This window comes from Rhinichthys klamathensis, unplaced genomic scaffold, assembly GCF_029890125.1.
Source record: "Rhinichthys klamathensis goyatoka isolate OS25496 unplaced genomic scaffold, OSU_Roscu_1.1 h1tg000232l_1, whole genome shotgun sequence".
Taxonomy (NCBI): Eukaryota; Metazoa; Chordata; class Actinopteri; order Cypriniformes; family Leuciscidae; genus Rhinichthys; species Rhinichthys klamathensis.
In genome coordinates, this window is record NW_026606756.1 from 3,138,306 (window position 1) to 3,158,043 (window position 19,738).

General features: G+C 40.2%; 1 protein-coding gene across 1 annotated transcript in view; it reads right to left on the minus strand.

Moving 5' to 3' along the window:
• The window catches only part of fto (FTO alpha-ketoglutarate dependent dioxygenase), a 195,026-nt gene that overhangs the window by 123,789 nt on the left and 51,499 nt on the right, over positions 1–19,738 (minus strand). Inside the window, exons 5-7 of the mRNA XM_056265344.1 lie at positions 10,758–10,837; positions 10,495–10,638; positions 1,384–1,503 (exon numbers count right to left, since the gene is read on the minus strand). Coding sequence (XP_056121319.1) covers positions 1,384–1,503; positions 10,495–10,638; positions 10,758–10,837 — 344 coding nt within the window. The remainder of the gene's footprint in view (positions 1–1,383; positions 1,504–10,494; positions 10,639–10,757; positions 10,838–19,738) is intronic.

Below are 19,738 nucleotides of genomic sequence, written 5' to 3' on the forward strand. Positions count from 1 at the left end.
GCGAGAGACAGACAGACTATGATGATACAACAGTGCCCCCTACTGAAAGTAACTACAGCACTGAGAGCAGAGCTGTGTGCTCAACACATACACACACACATATGGATCAAACATGTGCCAAACAGACAGCACTGATCAGCTGTGATCACCTAGATTTAAATAACCTCTGTATCCTCTCCAGCATCAGAGACTGGGGTCATCTGCAGGCAGAAGGGTGACTATGCGGACAGGCAGTGTCCTGAAAAGGTGAAAACATTCACTGATGCTCCAGAAGGAAACACGATGCATTAAGAGCCGGGGGGTGTAAACATTTTTGAATTTGAAGATCAAGGTAAATTGCACTTAATTTGTCTTCTGGGAAACAAGCAAGTATCTTCTGTAGCTTCCGAAGGGCAGTACTAAATAAAAAAATATGATATTAAACAAAATAAGAAAAATGTACTTCATCCAGTTCAAAAGTTTTCACCCCCGGCTCTTAATGCATTATTTCTCCTTCTGGAGCATCAGTGAATGTTTGAACCTTCTGTAATAGTTTGAGTACCGGTACCTCAGTTGTCCTCTGTAGGATTTTGAGATCCATCTTTATACGCTGTCACTTCTGGAAAGGGTTCAAAAATGCAAGAAAACCAAAGAATTTGCGGCACCTGGAGGATTTTTCTGAAGAACATTGGGCAGTTTTGCCAATTGCTCAGGACAAACAAGAGACACCCATGGATCATAACAAATTCAGTTCCCTTTCGCCTCTTCTTGAGCTTGAATATTTAAATTGGAAAGGCTTAATCTTTCCTGACGATGCAGCGCTGGCCCGTCAACTGTCCCAAGCGTCATTCACGTTTGTTCACATTCATGTTCTCACAACAGTGCATTTTTAGAGTTCATAAAAATGTTACTGGCCAACTGGCGATTGACACCATTTCATATACTCGCATTTGGCGCTTGACGATTGTTAATTTTAGGCCCTGTATATAGCTTATTTTCTATATTCACCGCCCATTGACCATTGTGAAATGAACCTTTTATTCTTACAAACAAAAAACAAAAAAAATTGTAATGAAAAAGAGGACTAGGTTGGATGACTAGGTGGTGATGTTGTTAACACAGATTTCCTCCATGTCTCTGATTTTTGTCTTACGGACAGCCACACAGAATATGGACACTTGTTTCACATTTACCACAAGGATTGTGGGTTTAAATATTGTACAATGTGTTAAGCAGTACTGGAAATACAACACTGTACTGGTAGTTGAAAGCATAATCAAATTAGCCAAAATATTTCATAAACAAACATGCACATGTACAGCTGAATGTCAGACGCTGAATTGAGCGGAAATCTGGGCGCAGATTCTGTACAGGCCTGCTTACAGTTCATTCCATCACTCTTACCATTCGCTCCATTTCCTTCCAGTCTTTCTCCATCTGTTCCATGGGTTTAGTCCACCAGCTGCAGAATCGAGCGTAACGCCGGCCCTGGAACCAGTATTGTCTCAGCCATTCAAACTCCACCTGAAAGGAGCAACACAGGGTCAAGACGTTAAAGCAGCAGAGTGTCATTTCCACACCGCTAGAGACACCTAAAAAGAACTGCAAAAATAATGAGTGTTTTTAAAAAGGTTTCCCAAATCCGCACCCATGTCTGCCATCGTTTGAACAAATGGGTAGCCTAGTTCTGGCCCAAACTAACAAAATTAGTTGATCAACTGACACTAGACACAGCTCAAACCATGTTAAAAAAAAAAAAAAAGAGCCACAGTGTTTTTACTTTTCAGGGAAAACAACCTTTGCATAGTTTATTTAAAGTTTATCAAAAACAAACTCCAAAGCATTTTGAACTAGGCCGGTGAAGTCCAGTCCTTGAACAAGAGGTCAAACCATAGCAAGCAGCTGACATCTACTTAACAATGTCTGAAAAAACAGCAGTCAAGTGTGTTTGATAGTCTGTAAAATGTGGTTGTTGGACAAAAATGTTTTGTGCTCCAGACATTCTTCACTATCCAGCTCTCTGGCCTGTGTGTACTGTATTATATCAGCGTGCTCTGAAACAACAGCAATCCAGACGTCCATCCATTTATCAAACTCCATCCATCCATCAGTGGGCAATTTAGTAGCAGAATAGAGCAGCAGAGGGGACTGTGTGCTAGTCACCTGAGTCAGTGAGGTGGGGAGATGGGGGAAGGGCATTTGTATGTGGCGGTGGGAGTGATTTTCAAAACTAAACACCCACGCTAAGGTCACACTAACAAGGGAACGCAGGTAGCCGCACATACACATACACAGATCCAGAACAAATCACACACACACCTCTGTAACCACATACATGCACAAGCCACTTGCTTTGTACTTGACATCTTTGCGTCTTTGTGTGCCGCTGATCTTAACTGTGTCATCAGAATAAAAAGGAGGGTGATGACATCTGCATTTCCTGTTTTCCTGTTTGTTGTTTTGTTTCCTTTGTTTATGTCTGCTGCTACGTTACACCCAGGAGAGACGTAAAGATTTATCACACACGCCAAAAACATCGCACCTACACACACTTCCCTTTCTTTCTTTTCGTTCTTTACTTCATTGCTTTCATTCTTCATCCTATCAATCTCTCACTTTCTCTCTCTACAGGGAGCAACAGAATCCACCACAGGCTCTCAACCTTTCTCCTCTGGGAATCTCCCCATCTTTGACTCTTTTGAAGTGATGAGTTAACCCTCCTAATGATGCTTAATGTAGCCACGTGCACGTGTGTATCTGTGTCTGCCCCACATGTAAATGTAAGCACCTCACATTTGCCCTCCCACAAGCTATGAACAAAGCACTGCTCCAAAATTCATTCTCCAAACAACAGACACCCTCTTCGCCTTAGCTAAGAGTTACAACTAAACAACACGCCAACAACATAACACCAGAACAGCAACCAGAACATCCACTCCGTCTCTTCACTGAATTTAACTATAAAGTTGCCCGGTTTGATCTAGAGCAACTGAATGACATGAAAGTAGGGCTGGGTATCGATTCAGATGTTCAAATTCGATTCGATTTCGATTCACAAGCTCGCAGTTCGATTCGACTATAATGAATATAGATGTAATACAAATCTCAGTCTAAATATCAGTTATCATTTTTTAGACAATTTTCTATTACATTGATCTCACCTAAATGTTTGTTTTTACAATGGGGTAATTTTTTTGTTAAGAGTTTATGCAACACATGGAAGCTTGATTTCAATCTTTGAATTAAATTGAAAAAAGCAGCACAAATAAATACAATAGAATAGGCCTAAAGACACAAATAAAGAGACATAAAAAGAAAAGTTTTTGGGTAGGTCAGAAATACTACATAAACTGAATAAAGTAATCCAATGTAAAATAACACTGGACAGTCTTTTAGTCCTGACTGAATTAAATACATAGGCTATTAATTCTGATTCCTTACAATTAATGCTATATTATGTTGTTTTGACAACAAAATTAATGACAGACACATATGGCTGCGTTCACTTTAAGAACTAGTGCACGGATCCATTACTGTTTCATTATACTGTCTGTCACACGCGTTTTATGCTTATTTAAGACATAACCGACTGTCTTTACGAGGTTACTCACCAAGACCAGACTTTTGACATCATTTTGCGTGTTTTTAACTGATAAAGTGATATAATCCACGAAAAAGAACTTTTGTTACTGGCGAGCTGTTTGTGAGGCGGATTTAGGCTTTACTGTATGTGCACGCAGTGAAAAACATCTCTGAGAGTGGGCGAGCACGGGATAGTTTAACATTGCTTGAATGTTTAAACTGGTAAACCTTAAAGACGTGAAAATGATAAACGTTAGTTACGATGCAATGCTGGCCCGATTGTGCAAGTGAATATTCCGTCATGTCCCGACTCCTAAACACGAGTGTGTATCGACGCCTGCAGCGCTTGACGCTTGCCTTGTGCAGAGCGAGAAGACGCAGCACCGCGAGCCCTGAATATGGAAAAAATCGATTCGTGGCCATTGAGAATCGATTTTGAATCGACCACATTTTAAAAAACGATTAATCGAAAAATCGATTTTTTTGCCCAGCCCTACATGAAAGTACACGATATTTTAAACAACAAACTCAAAAACAAAAAGAAATCATGAAATATTAAAGGCGTGGTTGATTATGATTTCACTTTTCTAACTGTAGTTAGTGTGTAATGTTGCTGTTTGAGCATAAACAACATCTGCAAATTTACAATGCTCAAAGTTCAAAGCAAAGGGAGATATTTGCTTTTAAAGAAAAGGACTACAACAAACGGCTGGTAGGGACTACACGACATTCCTCCAGGTTTAATGTACATAAACCCCGCCCCCAGGAACACGCAGTCCATTTTGAGAAGAGGAAAAGTTGTTGTATAAGAGTACATTTGTGAGTCAGCTCAAACTTTAGCATCCTTCTTTTCACATGCAATAAAGTCACTCTGTGTGCATCTCACAACAGTTCCTATTCGAGCGATTTATAGATTACCATGACAGAATATCCTAATTGAAGATAGTTAACTCCACATCAGCAACATAAATTCATCAACTAACCATTCAGAGACGTCCTGTTGCATTCTACATGTTGACACTTCTTCTTGAGTCTCTCCATCTTTGTCTGACTCCGTTTTAACATGAAAGGGAGAACAGTTTCTGTCATTTTAGTGTGTCTGCGCGAGTTGATCGCAGTTGCTAATAGTGATGGCCGGTTCTTTTTAGTGAACCGGTCGAACCAGTACACTAAATCGGACTGAATCGTTCGAAACAGTTCGCGCCTTGCGTCAGTGCTGATACACAAGTTACTAAAGTTACTCACTTTCAGACATGCCTGACAGTCCCTCTGACTCGAAATAAACCAATATCCCAGAGTATATTTCACTCCAGTAAATCCAACAGTTTGAAACGTGTTGTTTTTGAGAGAAGTGATGAGCACGAGCAGCTGATACTGCGCATGCGCGTGCTACCTAACGCACATGTACAGCGATTATCGGATCACCAGTACAGAACCGAGAACTGTTTCTTTCGGACACGTTCGACATAATGAGAACAACTGATCGATGAGCTGAGCATGCGTGCAATTTTTTTCTGAGGGACGAAATGTACCTTTCTTAAGTATTTATTTAGTTGAACATCAGTAATGTTGGAAACATGTTTATCACATAATTACTGTATTATCACTGTATTATTTTAAAGTTTGGAAACACAATGAATGGATTGTAAAACTGTCAAATTAAACATTTATTAAAATAATATTTTCAGGAACAGCTCATTTAATTTCTAAGTAAGTTGATATAAATAGTTGACGTAAACTCTTGCCAAAGTTTTAATGGTGCACACTGCACAGTACTGCTTAGTAAATGTTTATAATGTGTTAAAACATAACGTATTAAACATATTGGAGAAGAAAGACATGCATCGATTTTTTTAGTTTTGTCGACTGTATATTCAGGTTTCAGCAGTTCTCAGCAGCACACAGGCCTATGCTACGGTTCTCGAGTCAAGAACTAGTTGTTGCAGTTCTTGAATCACCAGTACAGAACTGAGAACTGTTTCTTTCGGACACGTTCGATACGGAGAACCGATTAGCTGGAGATACTGAGCATGCGTGATAGCACCGTCTCTAAACAGAACTTTCTTTTGACCAACTGATGATGTGCTGATGAGCACGCAGCACGGGTGAACCGAGGACTTAAATGAGGGGCCGAATTCGGCGAAATGATGAAGACCACTTATGCACTTTTTTAAGACATGTTAAACATCCGCGTTTGCACATCGCCTGCATGTAGGCTACAGGGTTCGTTTGCAAAATGTAAATGTAAGAAACTTATCCAAGAGGATTATGACGATGAGTACTATTATTTAAGTGAAGTTATGATTACAAATGCCTTTAATTTAAATGTATTTTTATCTGCCGGGATGATATAATTGACGTCATTACGCGAGGACGTAAAAGAACTGGTGAACCGGTTTTTTGAACCGGTTCATTGAAACGAACTGTCCGAAAGAACCGGTTCGCGGAAAAGAACCGAACTTCCCATCACTAGTTGCTAACACGCACGAGCTCTTGAAACCCCGCCCTCTGCAGCAGCTCATTTGCATTTAAAGGGCCAGGCACAAAACGGTCCCTTTTTGCAAACCCTCAAAAAGTGACAACTTTAACATGCTATATAAACATATCTGTGGGGTATTTTTGTGCTAAAACTTCACACACACACTCTGGGGACATCAGAGATTTATTTTACATCTTGTGAAAATGGCATTTTACCACCCCTTTAAGAACAGTTTTGATTGTTTTTATATTACCGTTCAATAAACAAGGAATTAATACGAGTAACTTAGATTTTAGATACAATATTGTCTGTTGTTGTGTTATTGTCTGTTGTTGTAGTCATTTCTCATTATTATAAATGTTAAAAACAGTTGTGTTGCTTAATATTTGTATTTTATTTTATTTTTTCAGGATTCTTTGATGAATACATTACTGTAATAATAATTATCTTTACTGTAACATTTGAACAATATAAAGCATACTTGCTAAATAAAAGTAGCAATTTATTTTAAAAATGTATAAATTATACATAAAATATACATAAAACTAGTTTCCTTACATTATAGATGTAAAAAAAGAAAAAAGTGAAGACAATGTAAAAAATTCATTGTAACATTTAATGGAAAATATGAATATACAAATATGAAAATATTTTTGTACAAATAAAAACTGACATTCGTCCAGTCCAGTGAAAGCACTAGCAGGGCAAGAAAAATATTAGTGCCTCAACTGGATAGCAGTAAAAAAAAAAAAAACTCCTCACTGTTTAGCTACTTTTAAGTTCGGAGTAGTACAGTGTGTTTAGCATTAATAGCACTATGTAGTATGAGCATGTATTTTTAAACCTTGCACCCAAAAAAAATTAATAAAAAAAAACTGGTGTGAATGGGTCCATTATTTTACAGACTGTAAAACTGCACAGCTGACACTCTTATTCTGCTTTATAAATACCTGTGTAGGCTATCAGTCTTTAAGCATTCAAACTGGCTTGAACGGGTTCATCTTTAGTTGGACTGAGATCAGACACCCAGGGTTCACTTTCACATATGGCCACCTTCAAAGAAATGCTACACTTTGTGTTGGTTCAAACCTACAATTTTTGCAGACCAATACCGACCGCTGACAGCCTCTCAACAGACGCCGGAGGCTACAAATGCTAGCAGCCGCTTTTGTGTCTGTCGTTCCCCCCCGCGTTGATTGTCTGTCTGTCCTTCTGTGTTGAAAGCCCACACAGCGCCGAAAGCTTTGAGCCAACATGGAGGCCAGTTTCCCGCAGAGCAGGCCTGTAACAGGCACAGAGCTGGAAACTTTGCGACTGGCATTTAGAGCCAAGCCGTCTGCTGCTGTGAGGTACTGAGACTAAATGCCACCTGCATATGCTGGAGGTGAGAAAGAGAGGAAACAGACAGAAACAAAAAGGCTTTCAGTGACAGGTGGAGAGTCTGTCGGTCTATTTATCCAGCTGAACGTGGTGGTAACTACACATTAGCTGTACTAGTCAGGTGGTCATCACGGTGACCTCCAGATATAACACTGCGGCATCTTAAATATTAAATGGGTTAAGGTTTCCAGACATCTCTCTGAAACGGCTCACTGTTTGGACTACCAATCAATTTCACCAGAGCACCCTCGAGTCCAGAACTGTTGTGACTCAATCAATAGAGGCCAGTCTGTGCTGTTTGCGCTGTAAACCCACATATGTGTACACCTGGTCATACAAATAAAGAGCCATATGTGCATGCACATCAGCTCAGACAATGAGAATTGTAGCGATGCAAAACATAAGAACACATAACTAAAGCATTCAGTCACAACTTCTTGAGGCAAAGGTTTTTGATGCACATCTAGGAATTTTTTTAATAAATGTTATGTAGTTTATGCATGTTTATGTGTATTTTGGCCATTTTATTTGCATCTTGGTGTTTAGAACCCCATATATTGCACATAACTAAGGGAACACAAACATTTCTAGTGCTTACACAAAACTTGTGCATTCTGATCGGTCGAACATTAATGGATATCCGATTACTGATGCAAAACTTGAATATGCACAAGCAAATTCGACTAGAGAGCAATGGTGGATAGATTTTTAGTGAATAACGACTTAAATTTCTGTCTGTTCCTCATACAAAGCTATCACCATATGGCTCCAGAAGAAGAAAAAGATGACGCAGTATGAAGCTACTACTGTCACACAAAATCATGTCGCCAGAGTAAAAAAATAACAGTGAGACACTTCACCAGGCTCACCAAAGTTGTTTTTTTTTTTTTTTTTGGGGAGGATTTTGTACCCAAAATAAACAATAAACTCAAATTAAACAAAGTTAAAGGTGCAGTGTGTAACATTTTTGAGTATTTATTAACAGAAATGCAATATGACATCCATAACTATGTGTTCAGTGGTGTATAAAGAACTTACTTAATAAACCGTAATGGTTTTATTACCTTAGAATGAGGCATTTATATCTACATAGGCGCGAGAATCCCCTTCTATGAAGGTCGCCATATTGTGACGCCACGTTTCTAAAGTAGCCGAACACGAACAAACAGCGTTACAGAGCGCGTTTCGTCACTACCTTGAAAGAGAAGCCGCAGGAAGCTAGAAGAAGCTAGTCATAAACACCGTGAGTAGTGACTTTTCCCTTGTCAGTGGTGTAAATATGTAGTTGGATTGTTTCATGTAACTTAATTCTTCTCCCTCGCTGTGTTATGGCTTTGCTATGTGGGGATAAATGTGCTGGTTAAGTTCGTGAGACAGCTGATTAGTAGGCTACTCTTGTCATTGACCGTAAAACAGTTACAGGAATCACCAACCCGTCGATCTTGGAAGCATTTTAAGTCGATCGAGTTTCCAAAATCAGAGCCTATTGTGTGTGTAGTAAGTGTGTCTAGGGGATGCGGAGTCGCGCGCGCTGTTACAATCACGTCATTTTTGCCGCACGCACCTTTGGGCTCATGCGGACGCGTCGAGTTTAAACAAGGCTTTACGCTTTAACCAGCTCAGCCACAGTAACAGCTCATATTAGCCAGCTAAACTTTTACTACCCTGTTAGAAAAAATATATAGTTGCATAGTTTCATGTGGTTCTTCTCCCTCGCTGTATTATGGGTTTGCTATGTGGGGAGAATGTGCTGGTTACGTTCGTGAGACAATCAGCTGATTACTATTATTATATTATGTATTAAGACCCTTGATCCTCACCTGAAACTTTATCCATGATGTTGTTTATAATGGACTGTAGTACAGAAACTGGGTTTACGCTGGCTATTCTCTGCTGTCTCAGACGACGATGGTTGTCCCGTTTTAGCCACCGTAGCTTCTTCGAAAGGGAGGGGTGGGCTGAGCCCTTAGTGTAAACTCGCAACCGAACCGCTAGATGTCGCTAAAAATCACACACTGGACCTTTAAAGATAAATTTGCCTAATAGCATTATTTATGTTTTACAATTTCTATAGATATCATGATAATCTTGCTTCCGTGAATTATGTTGTTCATAATAATGTAGTGAAAATCTGATTTTGTGAAAGCCCTACATTGAGTGTATAGAAATTTCAAATGGACACAAGAAAGCACACTTTCACTATATAGAAAAGAGTAACTTAGACATTTCCAAAACATACAGGTTAGCAATGACTTGAGGTTGAGTAAATGATGACAGAATTGTTAGGTGAAACAGCCCGCTAATTCCACAACGATGCAAGCTCAACAACTTTTCAGAAAACTCTGTGGGAAAAAACGTTGGGAGTGTGAGATGCAGTGAGAGAAAGAGAGAGGAAAGGATCTCTTTCCCAACAACCTCTCCAGCAAAGACCTCCCCTGAACCTCCATATACCAGTACCAACCCTTAAAAATGCAAGTAAACATTGGCCTTTATCAACATCAATGGGCTAACCCAGTAGCACACTACAGATCGCCCATCAGAGGCTGCTTACTGCAATCTCCATGCAGTCCACCACACTAAACAAAAGGTAGACGCTGAGCTCTGCTAGAACAGTGTGCTGGGATAAATACACATATCAATAATAAATAATACACTAATACATCATTTAAGAACCCACACAGGCCCTCGTGGGCAGTTTCAACAAAATAGCCTCAATCAGGTCAGAGTGTTGAGGTCGGTAACCCCCGGGGAGGCTGCAGCCCCCGGGCAGGGGTATATATATATATATATATATATATATATATATATATATAGCACTTTATATTTTCAAGGGTTTTTTAAGGTGCTGAGCGATAATCCAGGTGAGTTGGGGTTGTGGAGACCTACACAAGGCCGCACTGATGGTTAGGCCCTCTGAAAGAGCTATTGTTTGGAGTTTGAAAAATTAATGGCAAGTACAACCTTTAAAAAAACCTCAGAGCAGCCTCATCTGTCATGGCCTGAGACAACGCGTTTGGGATTTGGTGTTATGAGTACACATTTTACAATGCTTAAAAAAACGTTCACATACACACCTCGTTGTGAATGTCCTCAATGCACTGAAGGGTGGAGGGGAGGAGAGAACTTAGACTCTTGGTGTTCTTCTCGGTGTTGGTGTGTAAATTCTCCAATGCCTCTGAGCAGCGTTTCTGTATGTAGTCCAGTGTACCTGTACAACACTGAAGGAACCATTTTTTTTTTTTTCATATAAACCAGAAATTAGGGGGTTATTGGTTGAGGACATGAAAGTTGATAATGCTACAGGTGCGATCAGGGCAACTGGAGAGATGATGCTCACCTGTACGACTCTGTGAGTGGAGCTGAATCTAGCTGTGTCACCAGCCAGTACACAGTGCTGATGTGTCCGATTCAGATCATCTATACAAGCACATGCCAACAGCCACAGACACGCACAGACAACAATCAGAAGAAACACACTTTAACATTATTATAAACTCTGGCATGGAGCATTTGTCTTGGTCGATCAAACTCTTAAGGCCCAGAGGCCCTTAAAGCGAAATCGAAGAACTGGGAATGAGGCCAAAGTGAAGTTCGTTTGGAGAGTGATCACTCTGGCTGGTAAACATCTTCAAACTAGCATTGGTCTGTGGTCTCTCACACTAGAGAGCTGCTTTATAGTAGAAATAGGAAAATGTTTTTCCATGTTAAATACTGTTTAAAACTGCTTTTTTCTCACTGCTGTCATTTTTGTTGCGTTTTGGTGAGTTCAAGACCTCCTGGGAAGTTTGTTTTTACAAGTTGGGAAGACGTAATTACATTGTCAGGTGCATTCAAGTCACTTGCATCTAGATCCGAAACTCGGTATCGGCTCAGATACTGCCTTTAAAGTGTAAATTGCAGGTACAATTTTTCACAAAGATAATGCAATGTGCTTACTAAACATAAAGATAAGAACCGCCCACCTTTGTTTTTTTATGTTTTTTATACCAAAATGCTGAATATAATATGAAAAGTTGGTGCGTTTTACAGTGGTTTTAAAGGGATACTCCACCAGTTTTTCTTATTAAACTATGTTATTCCCTTAACTAAGACGAGTTGATACATACCTCTCTCGTCTCAGTGCGTGCACTATATCGCTCTGTATTGCCGCAAAACTATGTTAGCACTTAGCTTAGCCCATGCATTAAATATGGGCCAAGCAGAGAAGCGACCAAACACTTCCACGTTTTCCCTATGTAAACACAGTTACTCGAGTAGTGTAACTTGACCTGGGCTGGTGACACAAAATAAACCGTTGCGCTTTTCTAAGCGTTTAAAATTGATGACTATATTGTATGGCGGAATACCATAACAAGTGCTTTTGAGCACTTCGACTTGGCGCAATAATATCTTCACTTGTGAAAAGTCCTCTCACCGGCTCCCGCTTCCTCTCCCCCTCCCTCTGACATTTCCGTCAATACAACCAACGTGACATGCGCCGGTAGTAGTAGTTCGAGCGGAGTTGACGAAGTAACAGGTTGTTGGAAGCTAGTTTGTGTACAATAATGGTTAAAGCGTGCATCGTAAAGGGTTGTGAAAATAAGGAGAATGTAGTGCTGTAATTTTTCACCGAATTCCAACACACCACATACAGCGGAGAGCTTGGTTAGCTGCTTTGAACAAGAATCCCAAAACACCATTGATGACTCTGAAGAAGTGGCGTGTTTGCTCCGAACATTTCACAAAGGAGGACTATACCTGCACAGGAACACGCCTAAAGGATGAGGCTACACCAACAATATTCAGATCACTTACAGAAAGCCCGTGGTCTTTCGCCAGCTCCGGTCTGTTCTGGATCATATCTTTCTTGCCTCTCACGGTCCATAAGAGCTAATTCCTCCTCCGTGTACTCGGGTTCAAACAGATATGGCTCTGGGTCTGCTACAAAGAAGTCATAATCATCTACAAAGTCCGCCATTGCAAATGATCTGCAGTTTGCTAATAGCACAGGTAGTAAAAGTCACGTTGGTTGTATTGACGGAAATGTCAGAGGGAGGGGGAGAGGAAGCGGGAGCCGGTAAGAGGACTTTTCACAAGTGAAGATATTATTGCGCCAAGTCGAAGTGCTCAAAAGCACTTGTTATGGTATTCCGCCATACAATATAGTCATCAATTTTAAACGCTTAGAAAAGCGCAACGGTTTATTTTGTGTCACCAGCCCAGGTCAAGTTACACTACTCGAGTAACTGTGTTTACATAGGGAAAACGTGGAAGTGTTTGGTCGCTTCTCTGCTTGGCCCATATTTAATGCATGGGCTAAGCTAAGTGCTAACATAGTTTTGCGGCAATACAGAGCGATATAGTGCACGCACTGAGACGAGAGAGGTATGTATCAACTCGTCTTAGTTAAGGGAATAACATAGTTTAATAAGAAAAACTGGTGGAGTATCCCTTTAAGCACGCCCCCCTCCCTTCCACTAGACTGGGCGTGACGTCATAAAAGGTACTCCAAGCTTTTACTGTCTATGCTCTAGGCCTGGAGTTACGTTACATTGGAGACCTAGCTAGCAAAAATGGTTAACTATTGTGTTTGTGCGGGGTGTACGAATACATCAAAAACGGGGGAGAGGCTCCACAAGTTCACCAAGGACAAACGGCTGATTCGTGCCTGTAAGTGTTAGCATAACTTACCCGAGGTAGAGCTTAGATTGGGCCTAAAAAAAAATCAAGCAAGACCCTACCCGAGCCCGCTGTGTCCGAGCCCGGTCCGGCCCTGCCCGACACATTAACTGTAATTATGAGCCCGGTTTAAACCCGACTATTTTTTAATACGTGGGTCGTTATAACTGACGTTCTTAACTACTTTCTATATTACTTTCTCCCGCCCGCAACATTTATGTTTTGTCCCGCTCCCACCCGCAAAAAGACTTTTTTTCTGTACCTCCAAATACTTTCAAGTTAGCCTATGTGCCGCCACCATACACATCAGCATACATGCTCCTGATCACTGTTATAACATAAAAGCAAGCGGGCTACTGCGTGCATGGTTTGGCATGACTGCTCGCAGAGTGCGCTCCCATAATAATTCCCAAAAAGCTGACATCAGTTCATCGCGATCTCACACATCTCTGTTATTATCAATGAATCTTTCATAACTATAGGTGTTTCTCAATGTCAAGGATACTTCCTTGGCAGGACTCGTCCTTCCAAGTCATTTCCTTCAGAGGCAAGGCGAGGCTCCTCTTTGCATTCGGAGAACACGTAAATGGAACAGGCTAGCAAGTGCACGTTATTGCGTCATTACTTCAGTGAAAAGGTCCGTTGGTCCCTGCTAAAAAAGACGAGAAAGCTATGAATAACGCTCCGAATGGTATAATATTAACGTTACATTACTTTGTACAACTTAAGTAGTTATTTATAAAAGAAATGCCGGTGACGGCAAACAAGCTAACAATTGTTAAAATGACAGGTCCGGTTCAGTTAGCCATCATCCCATCAATAACGTATTAAATTAGTATATATTTGTATAATTTGTAATATCAATACGGTAGTAATTTGTACTGGCATTTAAACGTTAAACTTTACTTATATGACGGTTATAACAAATGTATGGTAACGTAAATATTTACATTTGAAAGCATTTTGCCCCGTTATTGCTCCGACTCCGCTAACGTCCGACATTGTGTATTTTTTTAACAAGATAGCAAAGCTACGCGCATAGGATTGTGGGCGATTTGAGAGCGCGAAGAGCGCGAAGTCTACACATATGCATCCTTTCCTGTGTATGGGATATTTTCCGAACGAAGGGCTCAGTCCTTGGTTGAAATTCTGAGGATCCTCGACATTGGAACAGTCCTTCGACGGATGTCGATGACGTAGCATCCTCGAAATTCCGGCTTCCGAGGATCCTTCCTTGACATTGAGAAACGGCTTATGTTTGTTATAATTAGAGGATTTGCCAGCATACAGAATTCAGCACTGAACAAAAAGTCCGTTTTGAGCAGTGAGGGGAGTCCATCGTAAATGCTTCTGATTGGCCATTATTGCGTTCAAGAAATCAACACATATGTCTGTGATTGGCTACATCGCTCAACGCTGCAAACATGTTTGAAATAGAAACTCTGCCTGTAAACCGTTTCTATTTTGTTTTAGTTGTTCTTATTGCTTTTCTGCAACAGATGAAGAAAAATGTATTCGTTTTTATGTTTTATTCATAGGTATTTCTAGTTTGCGGAAGTCCCGCGAATCGTTTTATTCTCCCTCAACCGGCACACACAGAGTGAGTGCATTACCGCCCGCGCTCCCTTTTATGACGTCATCACCCAGTTACGTAAAAAACATGCTACCTTTGAAGAAACCCCAATAAATGTTATTTTAATGCATTTTAAGACAGAAATGTTTTACATACACATTGAGCACTTTAATTTACACATTAATTGGTTGTGGTGGTTAACCTGCAATTTACACTTTAAAGCCGCCTTTCCACTGCACACAACATTCGCATATGATTGTCGCATTTCGCCCCCTAGTGTGTCAGTCGCACGGAACTTTGAAATTGGTGGTGAAGCAACCGCTACCCTCGGCTATTCACAATGGTAAAATTAATGATGAATGAAGTGCATGCATGAATATATCCACACAAAATGAATGACCCTCAATACATCTACAATAAAAACAATAGATTTTACAGAGCTAATCAATATAAATATTGATTTAATAATTATAAAATATTTTTTCTGCCATAATTATTAATAACCGACATTTTAGAGAAATAGCGTTTACAGAATAACATTTAAAGGGGTCATATAATGCCATTTTTGTACAAGCTAATATGATTCTTTAGGGTCTAAATTAAAAGTTTGTAATATACTTTAATTAAAAATTCTCATTAGTATTGTAAGAAAACATTTATTTTACCTGGTCAAAAACAGCTCTGTTTTCAGCACGCCGTTTCAGTGCATATGCCTTTTAATGATCATGAGCTGCGCTCACTCCGCCCCTCTCTGTTCTGTGCGTACACCGTTTGTAACACAATAACACAATATAAACGTGGAATTATGAATTATATTGAGAACGTCATACATAGAAAACATGCCGTAATGTACCCTGACTGAGTGTAAACCTTAGACGCATTCATTGTGAAGCGTGCAGCTAGCGATTTGCAAAGATTAATATATTAATATAAAGTTTAATAAAACGTTTCACTCACTTCCGTTCTTCTGGAGGTTCAGCAGGAACACGAATAGCTGGTACCGATCCTTTTTAGCAAAGCTTCTTAGCAAAACCAGCTTTATACTGACCCTCGTTTATAAAGCAGTCTGGTGTGTGAAATGATTCGCGCAAACATGAAAGCATTGACGTTGCTCGTGTGGAATATTCCCTTTGAAAACAAACTCAGCCACTGCGTCTTCAGCGGTTCGGATTCAGGAACATTAAAATGACTGTGTTCGTTATTACACCCAAGAACAGAACACCACAATCGCTTAGAGCCATTCTGCTCATAGACAGTGCTCCGGCACATCAACAATGACCGCGCCGGTCCGGTCCGCGCCGCGCAGACTATGATTGACAGCTACCTCATGTGTGAGGGCGGGTCTGTGTTGAAACGCTCCCGTCAATCAACAATCGTAGGAGGGGCTTCCGTTTTATTGACGTCACAAAAACGAACGGCTCGATTTGAGGCAGGGGAAAACATATAAGGAGATTAAAACAAAACCACTGGATGGATTTTTATCATTATATGATGTTTGTGTACAGGCACTGCCAACACACATTTCAGTACAATCAACTTGTAAAAGTGCATGTACCATTATATGACCCCTTTAAAGAGTTGAAATATTGGTAATTCTAGCCTCACACTTATACATCACATCCGGTCAGCCGGTCGCATACGGTCTAGCTGCAGAAGTTCAGATATTTCAACGGATCCAAAGCTCAAATCGGATACGAATTTTCCGCATGCGCATATGATCGGAACTCCCCGCAGCTCGCGTACGACTCTCTAATTTGGAAATGAATGACTTCCGGTCCAACGGCTGTTGTTTGTCGTGTGCACTGTGCAGTGAAAAGGCGGCTTGCCGGATCGGAATCCGATAATGTGCGTACTACTCTGTGTTATTGTTAAGTCCCACAAAAGGCACACAAACATTATAAACCACCGTAAAGTTTTCGTGCACTATATTATAAGTGTTCAGAAGCCATTCTATAGTATAATGAATAGAAATGAATATTTAAGTCGTTAAATTTAAGTTCACGTAAACTTTTCCCTCTGCTCCGGGGCTGCGTTCCAGTCCACTTTTAGACACGCACTTGCGAACTTCCCTAAGCACTTCCCCTCGGGGGAATCCCTGCCGCCATTTTGAAGTGAGTTCCAATTCATGAAGTGGACGAGGGAAGTTTATATGGACAGACACTTGTTCCCTCGATTTTGACCGAGGGAGCGAGTCTACTTCATATGTACACTTCAGGCAGCTCCATATACCACAATGCAACACAATTGTGATGTCACCGCAGATCTCGTCTAATCACCACCACCACAAACAACTCTGATATATTAATTATATATATTTTTAATTTAAAACAACCCAAACACACTTATATACATTTAGATGCTGCATTAAACAAATTCTGGATTAAACAAAGGAAATTTTTAAAAAATAATAAATCAACTCCATGGCTGATTCCAAGTGATCAAGGGCTTAGGACGTTCCAATGGGCTCTATGCACGGCAGTATTTCCGGTGAAGGTCTAAGGATGCTGGATTACTACCGCCGATCGTAGAGTCCAATGCTATACCGAGAATTTATATTGGTTTTTATACTCTATTGCTATACTAAAGAAACGTTAGTCACAAAAACAGACAAAACAGACACTCCTCATGTTGTTTATGCTTCTTTGTTTATTATATTAAATAAACATAACTATATATAAAATTACATCTAAACCAGAGTTTCCGCTAGAAAAAAATGGTGTCGGTCAAAGTGACCGGCAGAGGTTTCGTTTAACGGACATTTTGATGATATGCCGGTCAAATATCGCCTCTTAATTAGTCAAGTTGAGGAAAACTTGAGGCAGGCTATGTAACTTAAAAAATGACATAATCAGGCCGTATAGAATGCAACATGTTATTATTAGCCTAACTTTTAAATAGACGGAAAAAAAACATGAACGTCCGATTGGCGTCAATTAACACCAATTGTTTTTTACTATGGTTTCACACACATTCACTTTTTGAAACATTGAGGCACGGATGTACCTAATACAAATAAATAAAACATCTCCAGTTAACTAGCAGATCATTAATTTAGTTCGCTATTAAATAAGAGATCTAGCGCTAAAATCAGTTGTTTTTGAAATCAAGCTGAGCGCTCGTGTGCGCTGCTATCAGTTGCATGGACGACGCGCTGCGCGAGTTGCGCAATCTTCACTCGGACGCGCGTTTCAATCTATCGCCGTTGCGGAGACTCTACACAGGCGAAGCACTGCTACTTGGGCGTAGAGATATCACGCAACACCTGAAATAAAGCTTGCCACAAAGAACCGGTGAAAGTAATGATTATGCATGAAACATTTAAATTGCTGATAAATTGATAAAGTTGACGATGCAGACTCGCCATCTTCGCAGTAGTGAACGGGCCTAGAGAGAGAAATGCACACTTCATATGGATAAATTCTTATTTATTAATCCAGGCAAATTTGTTGATGAAACATTGATTAAAATGAAGATACAATTTATACAAAACGAAATAAACTTTAAAGAAAGGCTTTCTACAAAACAAAACTAAACAAGTGGTCAAAATCATGTCTGACCAATTCCAAATGTTTTCCGATATATAGGCCTATTGGTGATCTTATGATCCTATCTTACTCATCTCATGCGGTTCCCTTTTCATATAGCCTAATCAACATAGATGAAATTAAAAAATAATAACATTATATTATTTATAAATATGAAACGTATATTTAAGTTTTTTTTTTTACTTATAATAAGCGTCACACCGCTCCGCTTTGCTCACATGCTCTGGTGTGTAGCCTAATGCATGTGTGCGTGCATGTGGTGGAGGGGTGCGATTTTCCAATAATAATCAACCCAGCGATCTTCGAATATTATTTTTGCTTGAAAATTTCGTTTTGTATAAATTGTATATTAATTTTAATCAATGTTTCATCAACAAATTTGCCTGGATTAATAAATAAGAAGCAATAGTGGACAATATAGGCTAATCAGGACACGGAGGCGTCGGCGCGTGCACACTTCTCTCTAGGCGCGTTCACTACTGCGAAGATGGCGAGTCTGCATCGTCAACTTTATCAATTTATCAACTTTATCAATAATATCAATGGGCCTGGCCATATTTGAAACGTCTCACTCAATCGTTCGTTGTTTAGGTCTATATTACAGCCGTTCTAGGCGTGCGCTTTAGGCCTATTTGAAATGCAGCATGCGATGTTGTTTAATAACTTTCAAACGGTAGAGCCTGTTCCTTTATAACATAGCCAAAGGTCGGTGTATTTTTGCTTTATACATTTTAGGCTTATTCTCAAATTCATATTGTGTTAGGGGGGCGGGATTATTACGCAATTTTAATCGGACAATTTGACCGGAGAGATTTAATTTTGTCGGACATTTAATTTTTTTCCCGGCCAATGTCCGGTAATTACCGGACAACGGAAACCCTGATCTAAACGTATTAAAGTTTCGTTTCAAAGACGAGAGGACAGTACATTTTGAAGACTCTGCCATAATCCCGTTTTCCTCGGTTTTCCTCCGCTTTAAATCTCCCCAACCGGAAACGCAAGAGCATCCTTGCATCAAACGCGGAAGTTATGCGTGCATATAGCCCATTCAGCCAATTCCAGTTTCCGCCAGTAGTGGGTGTCGCTCAAGGGGGTAATCCATTAGCCGGAAGTTGAAGCTAGCGGGAGCCGCCATTGTAGCAGACCATCACCTGCTGTTAGCATCCCATTGACTCCCATTCATTTTGGCGTCACTTTGACAGCGAATAACTTTACATCTGAGGCGTCCAAAGACTTCATTTGTCCATTATTTATTTCTAAAGAAACACGACAATGTATAAAATGTTCCATTACTTTGTATCTTACGTTACGGCCCCGTAGAAGCCGTTTTTTAAAAAATAGGCTAAAGATTGCGTCATAACCACGGGACTTTCTGTCGCACAATAGAGACATTACCGTATAGACAGGAGGAGAAGCTCGCTGGCAATCTTTAACTGTCTATGAGGCAATCGGGGGGACATGGAGGCACAAAGTCAAGGTAGAAGCCCATAAAGAGAGAGTCTATAAAAGCAATGGGACAAAATATTTCAACAACGTTTTTGA